Below are 13304 nucleotides of genomic sequence, written 5' to 3' on the forward strand. Positions count from 1 at the left end.
TTGGAGCCTAATCCAGAGATCCTGGCCAAGATGGTGTGAGGGAGCCCAACTAATCATGAGCAACGACATGTGTGCAGCCAACCTATAAATATGAGCAATTTGGTGGTTGAATACTTGATTACAATTCCAGTTCTCATAATTCGAACAGCGCTGTGTTTACCGCGCAGTTCGTTGGTTCGTTCGTGATAGTGTGGCTGGTGCGTGGTGAATACAAATGATCTTTAATGACTCCAAGAAGGTGGCAATTCCCACTGAAACCGGTCAAAAACATATCAGGTGTCATCTGCTGAACGAAATGGCCTCTCAACATCCATGTTTCAAAGTCATCGAAAGGATTGGATTCCTGGGCCATGCGTCGTTGGTTCATACTGGATGGTCATCGGAACCGAAGTTTTTTTTGAGCCCACAAATCTGTGTGTGCCAACATGAACTTGGCTGTGTGGGAATGGAAAAATGCCTCCTTGAATGTGCATGCATCTCATACCGACTCATATGTGGCGTTGGAGAACAGCTGGATATCGAGTCTTCCATGGCTTCGGGTTTACTTGGAATATTTGATCATCGCCTGTCCAATTATGGAAGCGAGGGAATGGAGCTCGTCAGAATCTTAATTAAATGGAGTTCACGGCATTCTTGTCTTTTCATTTTCTCGTTATTAGGTCTTCACGATCTGCTGGCAAACAATCTAGTATGTCTTTCTTCAAGCGGATTGAATGTCCAATCATGACAGATGGCATTCTTGTCGTCCATACGAAGAGCGAAGAATACAGGTTGTTAGAGTTAATCCTCGGAATCCGGTTTATCTCCTTAAGCACCAAGAAATTCTTTTAAAAGCTTGCCTTCTTCGTGGGATTATAATGGGTAATGTGGTGGGGAAGGATTCGAGTGGTGATGTCCTTTTTTTCCACGACGATTTGCCTCCAGTTGCCTTGAAACAGTTTTTCTTCAAGCTAGAAGGTCTTCCTAATCTGAAACTGGATAGATGAATGGATGGATGGATGGATGGATGAACGGAGATCTCTTTTTCAAAGCCAATTAAAAGCTAGATAGAGGAAGACAATTACGATTTTTAAAAGGAGGTAGAACGAAACAGAGAGTTAGCGCGCGAGAGGGAAGAGAGACAGAGAGAGAGAGAGGAAAAAAATGATATTTCTTTTTAGATGGCTTGATACGAATTTAATTGGAGTCGAAGCTGAACAGCAACACATCGTCGAGCAGACTTCGATTTGATTTGATTCCAAAACTACTCCTGGCTCCGTGATCCCTGTTCAGCACCTCAAAGCCAATACCAACCAAACCTTGGTTGGCTTTGGTGGGAGCCAAAATGCAGGATGATGATTGTGGCCATAAACCTGGTTGAGTTATAATAAAGTATTGCCACGCCAAATCACGTAATAACGAGGGCTTGAAATTGCCCTCCGCAACTCCTCTGATCGCAGATATCGCGATCCTCGCTGAAGAGCAATGTCCCTCTTCTTCAGAGGGTTGGACGAGGAATTGAAACCAACAAGTCTCAATCTAGAGATCCGGGAGCTCGTTGTGGCCAGACTGTGATAGCTTGGCTCACCAACAGGATGTCATCGGTCTTGGAAAGGGAATGAGTTTCAGGTAATTATGGATCGTTAAGGCAAATAAATAATCGTATTATCGCTTTAAATGCATTAATCTGTGTAGGTTTTTGACAAGGAAAAAAAAAGCCATCGACCAAGATCTAGATTCAAGGTGTGTTGGCTTCGAGGAACGGGGATTGCAAGTGCTTTTCTCTTCCTTGTCGGTGGTTCTTGGTAAGAATAATCATAGAGCATTGCAATGTGATATACTAGTGTAATATGTAGAAGGCAGGTAGGACTAGGAGCGCACACATTCGTTACAGTGGGAATGGCGTTCGCAGCAGATGAAAAGCCCGTGCAATGGAAATGAACAACCACTTTTCATTGGGCGTGACACGAAATTCGTAATGAATGGGCCGTGGCTAATTGATGAATGATCATTGATGCATTTAAAGGCGACTTTTTACTTGCCCATATTTTGGATTGCTTCACAAGTTTTGAAGTCTCCTCCTGAGTCACTTTACTACCTTTACTATGGATCTATAAACTAACGAGGGCACTGACAAATAATTTTAGTTTTCAAACATTGGTCTCATTAGTGATCGAATGTTCAAGAGTGACACCTAAAGATCAAGTGATAATTCGACAGACAATTAGGCCTCCAGTTATGGAAAAGACAAAGAACATGTCAAAGACAACTTCCAGCTTCCCAATTCCAATCCCAAGGTTAATGACGATCTTTATTCAACAAAAAGAATGCTGATCCTCATGAATGATTGTAACGCATTATTATGGAAGTTAAAAAACACTTCATACTCTTTCTTAGGATGTTGATGTAATGAAGTTTTCCTGCTCATAAAGTCGCTGATAGTAATCTGGGAATGAAGGTTGAGAGATTCATTGATGAACCCATGAATGATGATGTTGATGGTGGCGCAAAAAAAGTCCGTTTTCTAGCAATTGGCTAAGAAAATGATTGATGAAATAAATGGCAGCAAAGGGAGACCAGCATTGTAAACAAAGTCATGTTTTGTAGATCAACAGAAGTGTACCGTCATTTGAGTGACACTTTTATGGAGTTTAGCATAAGCCACTTTTGCAATTGTAAATGTGCCAGTTGCAATTAAAAATACAACTCCATTTTCATATTTGTACAAACACAACTCGCCATTTGTCTTTTACGTTACTTTGGCACGCAAATGAGTGATCGAAACAGATTTAGCCCCCAATCAAGTACTTAAAAAAGGAGTAAAAAAACTGCTTACAAGTAAATGCACTCGTTCTCCAAATCCCTCACTCTAAATCTTCCTAAAAAGTATTATTACCGGGACCAAATAATTAAAGTACAATATACACCCTAATTACGTAGTCCTTTTGCGATTTGGATACTAGTAAGTACGCTACTATTACCTAGAGTGCTCTCTTCTTCCATAAAACACATCAATATGAGCTTGATTGACAAGCTCGTTACCATCCAGTTGCTGTTCTTTATTTCTTGCTCCAGACTTGCAAAGATGAATGTGTCTTGGCAAATATGTGGAAGTTATGCTATCCTTCTTGCTGGGGAATCTGAAGTGTAATATCTTCGGACCCTGTTCGTCCTCAAACGAAATGCGAAAAGTGACCATTTCTGCCAGATTTTTTGAAATATGTACATAACTTATCTTGCTTCCCTCGGCCAACTTTGGCATATGTCAGAGCCAAATCAGGTCCAACTTTTTCCCGCACCCTTCTTTTCCCATAACCGATGATATGGCACTGGTCAAAAAAGGCCAAAAGGGTCCGTCCGAGAGAGATTGGAAATGCGAATGAAATTTATCGAATTCGTCCTCGATCAAAGGCGGAATATTTAGATTGGAAACCGGGGAGCACGAATGTTTTTTTGGTGGTCCAATCCCAAGGGTGAATAATTCGGGTGTTTTTATCAGTGAACTGACTGACTCTCTTTCTCAGTTTTTCTCTCTTCGAAGATGGCTTTCCAATTTTTTCATCCACTTTTAGGAATACGAGCTTGCCCTGAAGCCGATTAAATGCGCTCTCTCTCTCTCTCTTCCGCAAGTGCTTTTTTCTAATATTTATGATCATTCAACCGTTCGAAATGGATGTCTTGAATCTTCGGAAAGGGGTATTCGAATCGGGAAAGGAGGACGTAGTACATACTCTCTCAGGGTTTTAGCACTTTAATGTCCTTTGATGGAATTGTAAATACTGTGCATACCAAATTTATGACCATTCCCAACGCCATTCTTGACTACACAACACTACGTACTTGCAAGACCAGTGGAGACACAGAGGAGGGTCCGAAAATGCAGCATTTGAGGTGCAATAAAACGTTCGGTACTCTAATGTTCCATCCATGATTGTATCCAGATATTGGGAACGCGAGCCACACAAAGAACCCAGGATATTACTCCTACGGACATGCACACATCCACACATATGAGACCTACCTACGAGTACGTACATGGAGTATACAGAGAGTATACGGCGGATATCTAAATGCAATGGCCCATTTCTCAATGGCTGTCATGGACTCGTTTAAAATATGGAATTTCTCGAATCGACTATTCAAAATGTCGCCCGCTTTCGGCCGTATTCGGCAAAAAGTGAGGGTTTCGATTTGAAAGGGGGAGAACAGGAGGAACACGGGAATTGAAGTCGGATCCGTCCAAGATAGATAGTTGGAGGGATAGATCGTCGATCCATGTTGCCACATGGGCTTCGTCCAATATCTCGAACCAGCTTGAATCCATGGAAATGGAATTGGAATAAGAAATGGGAAATGGCCACTTCCTAGTGTTCCCTCCTCTCTTTCTGTTTGCCGCAATCTGTATGCGTGATACTAAAAACCAATTTTGTGATCCGTCGCATTTTGGGGGGGGGAGAATAATTGACAAAAAACCCTCATCGGGAGATTACTCTGGCAAGAAAGAGACTCCCAAATATTAGATTATCGATAACCGGAGGCTATTCTAAAATCCCGTCTTCCAAAAATTAGAAGCCAATTGGTTAGGGAATACAATTTTGGGTTTCTTCCAATCACGCACACGCATGTCGAATTGACGACGAATGGTGTCTTACAACAAAGGATGTGGTAGCTTATTACCGTACTAGTACTAATATTGGAACACGCAAATTGGATTCACTCCGTGACATTTTAATATGGTTCAAAAGTTTCCCCTCGTTTCGAGTGAATGAACCGAAAGAAGTGGAAAAACAAAACAAATATCTGTACCACGTACTGTAGAGCAGAGCCCAGTTTTTTAAAGCCAAGGAACGATCTAACTTATCTAGCATAGTGCTACCTGTTCTCGATCGCAGATTCATGCCTTGACTTTAAACAATTGGGCTCTGGTGTCGGAATACACACAATGCCACGAACCATTACCAGCAATCACGGTACGTCTTTATGTTGCTCTGCTTGGCAGTAATTGTTTTTCACTCTAATTCTGAGAACATGTCTACCCTGAGTCAGTTGAAGTGGGAAATTCCGGCTCCAAATTTCCAGTGAGATGAACTTGAAAACCACTTGATTGCGTTTTTGCAGGTAAACAACTGAAGTCGCCGTGGACGGAATAGATTGCCAAAAATGGCCATATCCTTTTTTTAGTTCTTGGGAAGAGGGAAGGGCAACCAATTATTGTAAGACAACAAGCTATGAAGGCTTCAATAATGGTGAGATGATGTTTCTTCTTTTCAGGAAATTCTACGTTGCACGCGATTTTAGCTATTCATTGTTCGTATCTTCAATATTGTGTAGCATCGTCCAATGTCAGATATTGGTTAAAGTCTTAAATTCCAATTCATCTCCGTTATCAAAACTTTTTGAATGCGTATGTTTGAAATACAAATTTCCCATTACTAATTTAAATTCCAACATTGTAAATGATCAATTTGCCTAATGAAAGTCGTAGATGGTTGGCTACCGAGCGTGATACGTTACTGACCATGATTCGAATTTCTGTCGCTTTGTGATTAGACGATACATAAGACAATATGTAACGAAAAGTAAAAAAAACATTCCTCATTCCCTTTGACGAGAAGTTTGAACGGACGGTTTTGTACTAAACTAAGGCCAAATGACATGAATAACTTCTGAGCGTGACATGTTAGGCTCATTTTCTAATTTCCAATGGTATACACATATCTTATCGTCTAAATATTTTATTTCTATGGAACATAATTCATCTACACGAATTCTCAAAGCACCCATCAAAAAGCATCAACATCAACATCAACCTCACTGAACGTTTTACATTATCAGAACAAGACAATCTTTTGAACAAGTCATCGTACTGATACCAAAAGGAAAAATATGAAGAGTGGCATTTCATTGCAAATGTTTCCTCCTTCCAGCAATCAGATCGCATCACCATTTGTAGAATACACTTAATCAATGGTTTTCCACAAAACGATTCGAAAGCCCTCATCTCGCTCTCTAAAATATCCATTTGAGTGAGTGAGTGAATCAATTTCACCTCACTTGGCACCTTTAGGCAATGCTGATCTGAATTCAGTTCCCAAACCACGTGCGTGGAGTCGGCAGGTTTGACGTTGGTACGTCAGAATGGTTGTCTGTGCTTTATCCCGCCTCACGAAAGCATAAATTGCCTTCAACGCGGTTGATCTTCTTCTTCTTCTTCTTCTTCTTCGTGGAGCCAAGTTTGAGAAAATGATTCCCAAAGAGGGCCATTGCCAAAGCGGTTTCTGAATGAACCTGATCAAACGGGATAGAATCCAAAGCAAGAAGCATTGTCTCGTTACAGTCTACAAGAGCATCATCCACCAACCAACTAACCACCAAAGCTCGACAAGAGAATGGTTGGAATGGTTCCATGCGCCTGAATGGAGATTCCACCACCGAGTCTACTGGTTGGTTAAATCAATCAATCGAATGTTTCAAAGATTTATCGCCGCCATTTCGCTTGCTCAGCTGCCAAATGGGCACATCCGAGCAATACATCAAGCAATTTCCATCCAAGTGCCACTCACACCCACCCACCAACCAACCAACCTACCAACCAAGCTGGAGAAGAAATCAGCCATTGTTCAAGCTTGAGCGTTTTCAAAAGGCTCGCAGTCAAAAGTCAAATTAGATCGCATTTGGCAAGTTGTTATGGTTTATGCCTGACTCTTCAATATGAATGTATAGTATGCTTTGCCACAGTCAGAACTGGAAGTGAAGGGAAAAAAACCTAAGCCTCCACTGTGCAAGTTTAATCAAAGCAGATCTGGCAAGTCATTGGCAAAGAAACCACCCACAGATTGGAAGTAGCTCATCATTAAGCAAAAAAAACCAACGAGGAACACATTCCCGACTTCCCAAGGAGATTCATAATTTCATCTAAATGCCGTGTCATGTTTCGCAGCACTTTCTCCGGTCGGATCTTGAATATCTCAAAAATCTTCATCATCGTCAGAATCGAACTCAAACATTGCCGAAAAGCTCGGAGATCTAGCTACAATTTTCAACCCGATCTCCACATTTTTAAATGAAAATGACTCATGTGATCATTTCGCATTGGCCTCTCTCAACGCAAACATCATAAGGCAATAAGCAGGTTTTTGAGCTGCTGTTGTGGTTGTTGTTGTTGTTGTTGTTGTTGTCGTCCCGGTTGGCCCGGGTTGTAAAACTCGTCGTCGTGGCCGGGGTTTTTGTAATTAACAATGGCAAAGAACAATGATGATCTGTGATTGTTCGCGTCGTTTCCATTCTCCGTCTCATTAACTGTTCATTTCCCCTTTCCCTGTGGAACCTACCTATTCAGCCTTTTGCTAGGAGAGCACGTCTGATTCATGATGATTACTGCCTAGACGTTCGTTAGGTCCGCAATCAAAGCTTATCATAGGTCATTCGCCAACTTCCAACCTCCAACTTCCCCCCGCTTCCCCTTCATTCTAGTTAACACAGGTTGGCCACAAAGAGGTGGATTAAAGTACTCGAACAGAATAAATGTAGTGGGCGTTCGATCAAAGATCGTCGTGTTTTTCCTTCAGTTTCTAACGCCTCACTGCACTCTCCTCTGCACGTACGTACAGTGCATATGGTTTGGTTATCTAATCTTGAGCTTTGACCGATGATGATTGTTGTTGTTTTCAATCGAGCGTGTGACAAAAACTAGTTTCGAGTGTTGAATGCCAAAACTGACAAGATGTTCATTTAGGCTGCAAAACTGGTCGATCCACCGGCTCTGGCTTGAAACTTGGAAGTGCAAAAATGATTGCCTTGTTCGGTCCGTGCCAAATGTCTCTTCCAGTCCATTTGAAGACGCCTTCCATAGCTTGGCTTCGTGTACTAATACTTCTGATTAATTAACACCGTGTTTTACGTCCTGAAGATTGACTAACTCTGTTTGCTCCAAATCCAAATAATAGTAAAAAAAGCAGGAAAAACGTGACGCGACTCCAATTAGCGATGATTAATCAAAACTGTGAGACAAAGACTGATATGAAACATAAACATATGCGCGAGACCATATCAAAATTGCAGCCAATCAAAGCCATGCTGGATTATTGTAATAACCTCCCCTAGTCCCTTTGGAGCCGAGTCCAATCTTCATGCAAAAGAACGGCTTTGTTTTGTAAATCCAGCCAGTTCTCATTCTCTCATTCTCGACCTCATGTCGATGCTATTGAGACGAAAACTCGTTCGTTCCATTTTCGATGTTCCCAACAACTTTAGCCATTAGCACAAGTTTCGCCCTAATTTACACTCCAATCCAAATGGAATAATAGCGTTTGTGTGTAGATGTGTCGAATCAAAGAGGCGGACACGTCCTCCATTTGTTTCGTGTCTGAAAACTTGGTTGCATTAATGAGTTTTGCTAATTGCCCAGGGACGAATGGCAAATCACGAAAAGACAGCCACTCAACTCTATGTTTGCAGCACACATACGAGTGTACACTCACATTTACACTTGAACACATGGCGAGAGTGAATACTGGGAGCAAGACACAAAGGCAGATTCACTCCTCAAAGATCGAAGCAACTGTACCAGACACATTCACTGTAGCACGTAGTACGTAGATGGGTGATGATTATCCTATGACATGAAACACATCAAACACCCCAATGAGAACTCGGTCTGGCTCTAATCCGGGTACGATGAATGGGAATAGGTGTATCGAGAAAAATTCTTAGCCAGGATTTGATGCACATTGAGCATTGCTCTTTTAATTCCGATGCTCGAAACATGGTAGCAAATGGGCGTTTTTCGATGCATTACACACTCCCTTCTGCACCCAATGGTAAACGCCCAAGAATTTCATGTGAAGGTTTCGTTTGAGTTTGCCGCTCTGTTCAAGCCTCTTGAGTTTGGTATGGACAGGAAAGAAATGAGTGTTGTGTTGATAATGTCGGAGAACGAGCTCTAATTTGGCGGCCCTGCTCTCCTGATTGACGTGCTGTTCTCATCATGTATGTACGTTGAATGGCCATACAACAGTGTTCTAGCATGTCAAATCAATGTAAGAAGATCAGATCAGACTCGACAGAGGCAATCCTGAGGCATGAGGGAAACTATTGTAATACAAAGAAGCGTTTTGTCGACCATCGTTTGTCTCACATTCGTCGATGATGCACTGTTCCCAATCAAAATGTATTACTACACTGGCCATCGCACAACTATCTACTCACATCTGAAAACTCTAACTTGATTCTTTTTGAGTGAGAAAGAAACAACCTAAAGACCCGAATGTCTCGAGAAACTATGTATGTATGCTTTTGATATGAGTCAGTCAACGAAATATTTCATGATTATGCACAAAACCGCAGAACTCTCTTTCCGAGTTTCGAATTCGTAAGTAAAGTACGGAGTGAAGCGAGGTTTGACTTGTGGAATCAATATGTTTTATTTCAATTAAAAACGACTTTATATATCACAGTTGCAACTAGGGAGAGGGGGCTTTGAGGAGGGGGGGGGGGCGGGCTGGGTGAACAAGGTGTTCATCAAAAAACGTTCTTTTATCGTATCTCGAAATATGTTTCCTTTGTGTGAAGTAATCAGTGTGAAAGAGTGGATTTGGTGTGGTGGAAATCACATTGAACGTAATAGCAAGACAGATTGGATTCGAGGGCAGCTCTATTCATCGTGGTCAAAAGCCGCAGCACGTTAGCAAACAATCGTCATTAGGACACACATTCTCTTTCCAATTAGAAATCATTGAAGGGCCTTTGGATAGAAATTGCCTCCAAGCGTTTCGGGGAAAATCTAAGTAGCCAGTAGAAGAAAGACATGCTCGCGATAATCACCGTCCGGTTAAACTCGTGAATGCGTCTATGATTGCAACTAACTCGGGGGCACAATCGAGCTTTTAGTGAAGAAGTGGTCGGTCACTCGCTCTACCTCTACAACACACTGTTATAGCAAAGGCTATTTCTTCCTGAATCACTCTTCTGATGGATTGCCCCTTGGAATGTTGTTGCATTGTAAGAGTTCAAATCACGAAAGAAGGGGTACTGAACACAAGGCATGCTATGGAACGAGAGGCAATTAAATAATTAAATTAAATCAGGACAGTGAATGACTCCCGCCATTCTTGGACAATTTTGCAACGGGGAAAGTGAAATCTAAGCAAGGGGAAGGTAAGAAACACGTTATGGCCAATGCGAAGGTGGAGAAGGTCAGAGATTGAATCTAGATTTGCAGTTAGCGTGCAACACAGGCAGAAAGGGAGAAATAAAGAAGAAGAAAAACAGAAGAGATAAGATTTGCTTTCATTCAAACAAAGTCGTACGTACGGGGAGTTGTGGAAGTTTCGCTCGGTTGGTCTCTTTTCTTTGGCGTATCTTTTAAGCCATCTCCCGTTTAAAGAAAGAACAAGAAAGAAGTGGGGGGAGGGGGGGGGTATCAGGGGACAGGACGAGAGAAGAGGAGGAAAATAACTTTCTTTAGTATTATTGTTATTTTTATGTGCCCCCTTACAAGAAGAAATAAAACGATGAATGCCTGTTTTTCAAGAACTGGAAATCTGAAGAACCCGTAAGGTCATAATTTATGAGGATATGGCATTGTTAAAATACACTTTTTCCTCCTCGTGGAATCCGTAGAAAGAACAAAGGAAGGGACAATAGAAGAAGGTGATAAAAATGGGGACCAGCAACGGATAAAGCTAACATCATAGTCTTCTTTCTTCGTTTCGAGTGGAATCCTTTATGGTTCGTTTATTCGTGTGCATGGGTTTCGAAGGCTTCGTAAGGCGTTGTCAGCCGATAAACGGGGATCATCCAAATAACATATAAGCGATCCTTTTGAAACTTATTTCTCTCTTTCTTTCTCTCTCACTCCCTGTTTTGTTCCAATGTCTCCTCGTTTCTTGACGAATATCATGCAATAAAACACAAGGGAAAGGACTTTTTGTTCCTGTAGTGCAACGAGGAGGCGATTTGAGGTGATGGCGCTGGCTCATTCTTTGTGGGCCATTGCATGTGTGTGTGTGTGTGTGTGTGTGTATGGATGGATAGATGGATGGATGAAGTGAGTGAGAGAGCGAACGAACGAACGAACGAGCGAGCAAGGCTAGCAAGAGAGCAAGATCCTTCCCAGATCCCCTTTAAGCCGATTCAAGGCTTCTTTTCGATCCAAAATCTCCCTCCTGGCTGTTTCACGAAAAAACGATGAGACGGCACAAACCCTCGTGTTCCAAAAGATCCAACAACAAAGGCGCGGTGGAAAAACACTTTTTAGAAAAACAAGTCCATTATGGGGTCCCTCGCATTTTGGTGGTTTCGTCTTAGCTTCGAGGGGGGGGGGAGAGAGGGGAGGAGGTTCATTTCTTTCTTGTATTCTTTCTTTGGTGATAGCGAAGGTGGAGGAGGCACTGGCGGAGCATGGGGAACCCTGCCACGCAATTCCATCTCCGCTAGCCTGAAAGGTTCTCAAGTGTCGTTGCAAACTTTTGGAAATTGGATCACTTTTGCAAAACAATTTGAGAGCCTATTAGCAGGTCACAGGGATCGCATGATCCCAAGGTTCTCTTTGTTCCAAGCCTCCTGGCATTTTCCATCCGCACAACAACTCTGGCCGTGATTAGAACACGTGCCTCCAATCCCACTATCGCCACTAGAACTGGGGGTGGGAGTGGGACCATGGTTGGCAGTTTTGGGGACCACTGAGCGCTGTTGCCGACTGAGTTCCAGCTGTTGTTTCTGTTGTTCCAATTGCTGTTGCTTAGCCAAAGCCACCGCCGCCAGGTATCTGGAATGCTGCTCCCATTGCTTCTGGTGGTAAAGATCACACGTGGACTGAGGGGGAGTGATATGGGTGATGTGAGTGACGGGAACATGGACCACATGGGGAACCCCATTTCGCGGTAAACCATGCCAGAACGATGGGTTGGTGGCGGTGGAAGCAGTGGAGGTGGAGATGTTGCTACTATTGCCGTAACATGGAATAGGGTGCGGCGTGGGGGGATGCCAAAAAGTTGGAATCTGATGGTTGGCGGTGTGGGTCAGGGGTGTTTCGGGAATGTTCAGGACTCGAGTTCTTTTACTTGGAGGGGGCTGGACCACGTCGCTTCTTGAGGCCGACGAACCCGACGACGATGAAGATGAGCACGAATCCGACGACGACGACAACAACGACGCTTTAGAGGACGAAGCCGAACACGATGAGGAGGACTCGTTGTTGGTGGACCTTTTGTCCATCATACCTGCAAAGAAAAGTGGAATGCAATTAGGCAAGGAAGCTCTTGGAATTTCTTAATCCATTCATCATCATGAAGCGAGGCAGACACGTCTCGGCTCAATATTATCAAGCCTCGATTAAGCCGTGGGGGAGCTATTCTAATGATTGGGTTTACCCACGTTCTCCTCAGAATGCAAGATCAGAGGGCGTCGTCGCCATCCCACTTGAGCCATACATGCTACTCACCTCCCAGGTGCGACAACATCGGGGTTTTCAAGCTCACCCAGAAGAAGAGCCAAGGATGATAAATGAACGTCGAGTCCATGTGTCAGCCTTCAACGAAAAAATGTGCTCCCAGTTAAGGGGAAATAAAAGCACCCGAAGAGGCAAGTTTGCATAATAAGTCGAGTCGGTGGAACAAGGTCCAGCCCCGTCAGAATGCTATTTACAACGTTTCTTGTCAGGTTACAATAAACAGAAATGCGTCCTGTTTCCGGAGCGACCTAGGCGTTAATGGCCCTCCAATATGCTATACAATACCCCTCATACGATACTGCATACTAGACGTACAGTGAATGTGCATGAGTGCGTGTGTGTATGTTTTAACCTTAAGCTAAGTCAGAGATAAGTCTTTCCGTCACGATTCTCTTGTTGCAGAGCATGACTTGGACTCCACCTCGTTTTATGAGATTACCCGCCAACGAAGATATGATTCCTAGTCAATGACTTTATTGCATTCTCCAACTGACACAAATGTTGTTTGGAGTCTACGACCGGGTTTGGGTTATTGCCGAGATGGTGGTGGTGATGGTGGTGCTCTAAACCTCACCTTCAAGCCATTCAAAAATGATGATTTTTATGTTCTTCCACCACAAACAATGCATTCTGGCGGACCGATATTGCGACAGCTTAATTAAGATAAGTAATACTTTAATTACGCCTCTCGTGAAAGACAAGAGGAAGGAAGGCCATTAAAATGCAATCATTATTGTTCGAAACGACGTCGATCTTTATCTGCCCTGGTGTCCTATTTAAACAAGTGAAGTGACGGCCAGTCATGTTTGTCAAATTGCCAAGCCATCCATTGTTCTTTTCATACCACAAATTGAATGGCTTTTCTCTCTCTCTC

General features: G+C 42.9%; 1 protein-coding gene across 1 annotated transcript in view; it reads right to left on the reverse strand.

Moving 5' to 3' along the window:
• Window positions 1–9843: 9843 nt before the first annotated feature.
• LOC131883069 (uncharacterized) overlaps window positions 9844–13304 on the reverse strand; it is a 22067-nt gene continuing 18606 nt past the window's right edge. Inside the window, exon 2 of the mRNA XM_059230401.1 lies at window positions 9844–12200. Coding sequence (XP_059086384.1) covers window positions 11497–12200 — 704 coding nt within the window. The 3' untranslated portion in view covers window positions 9844–11496. The remainder of the gene's footprint in view (window positions 12201–13304) is intronic.

The sequence above is a fragment of the Tigriopus californicus genome, chromosome 7 (genome assembly GCF_007210705.1).
Source record: "Tigriopus californicus strain San Diego chromosome 7, Tcal_SD_v2.1, whole genome shotgun sequence".
NCBI lineage: Eukaryota > Metazoa > Arthropoda > Copepoda > Harpacticoida > Harpacticidae > Tigriopus > Tigriopus californicus.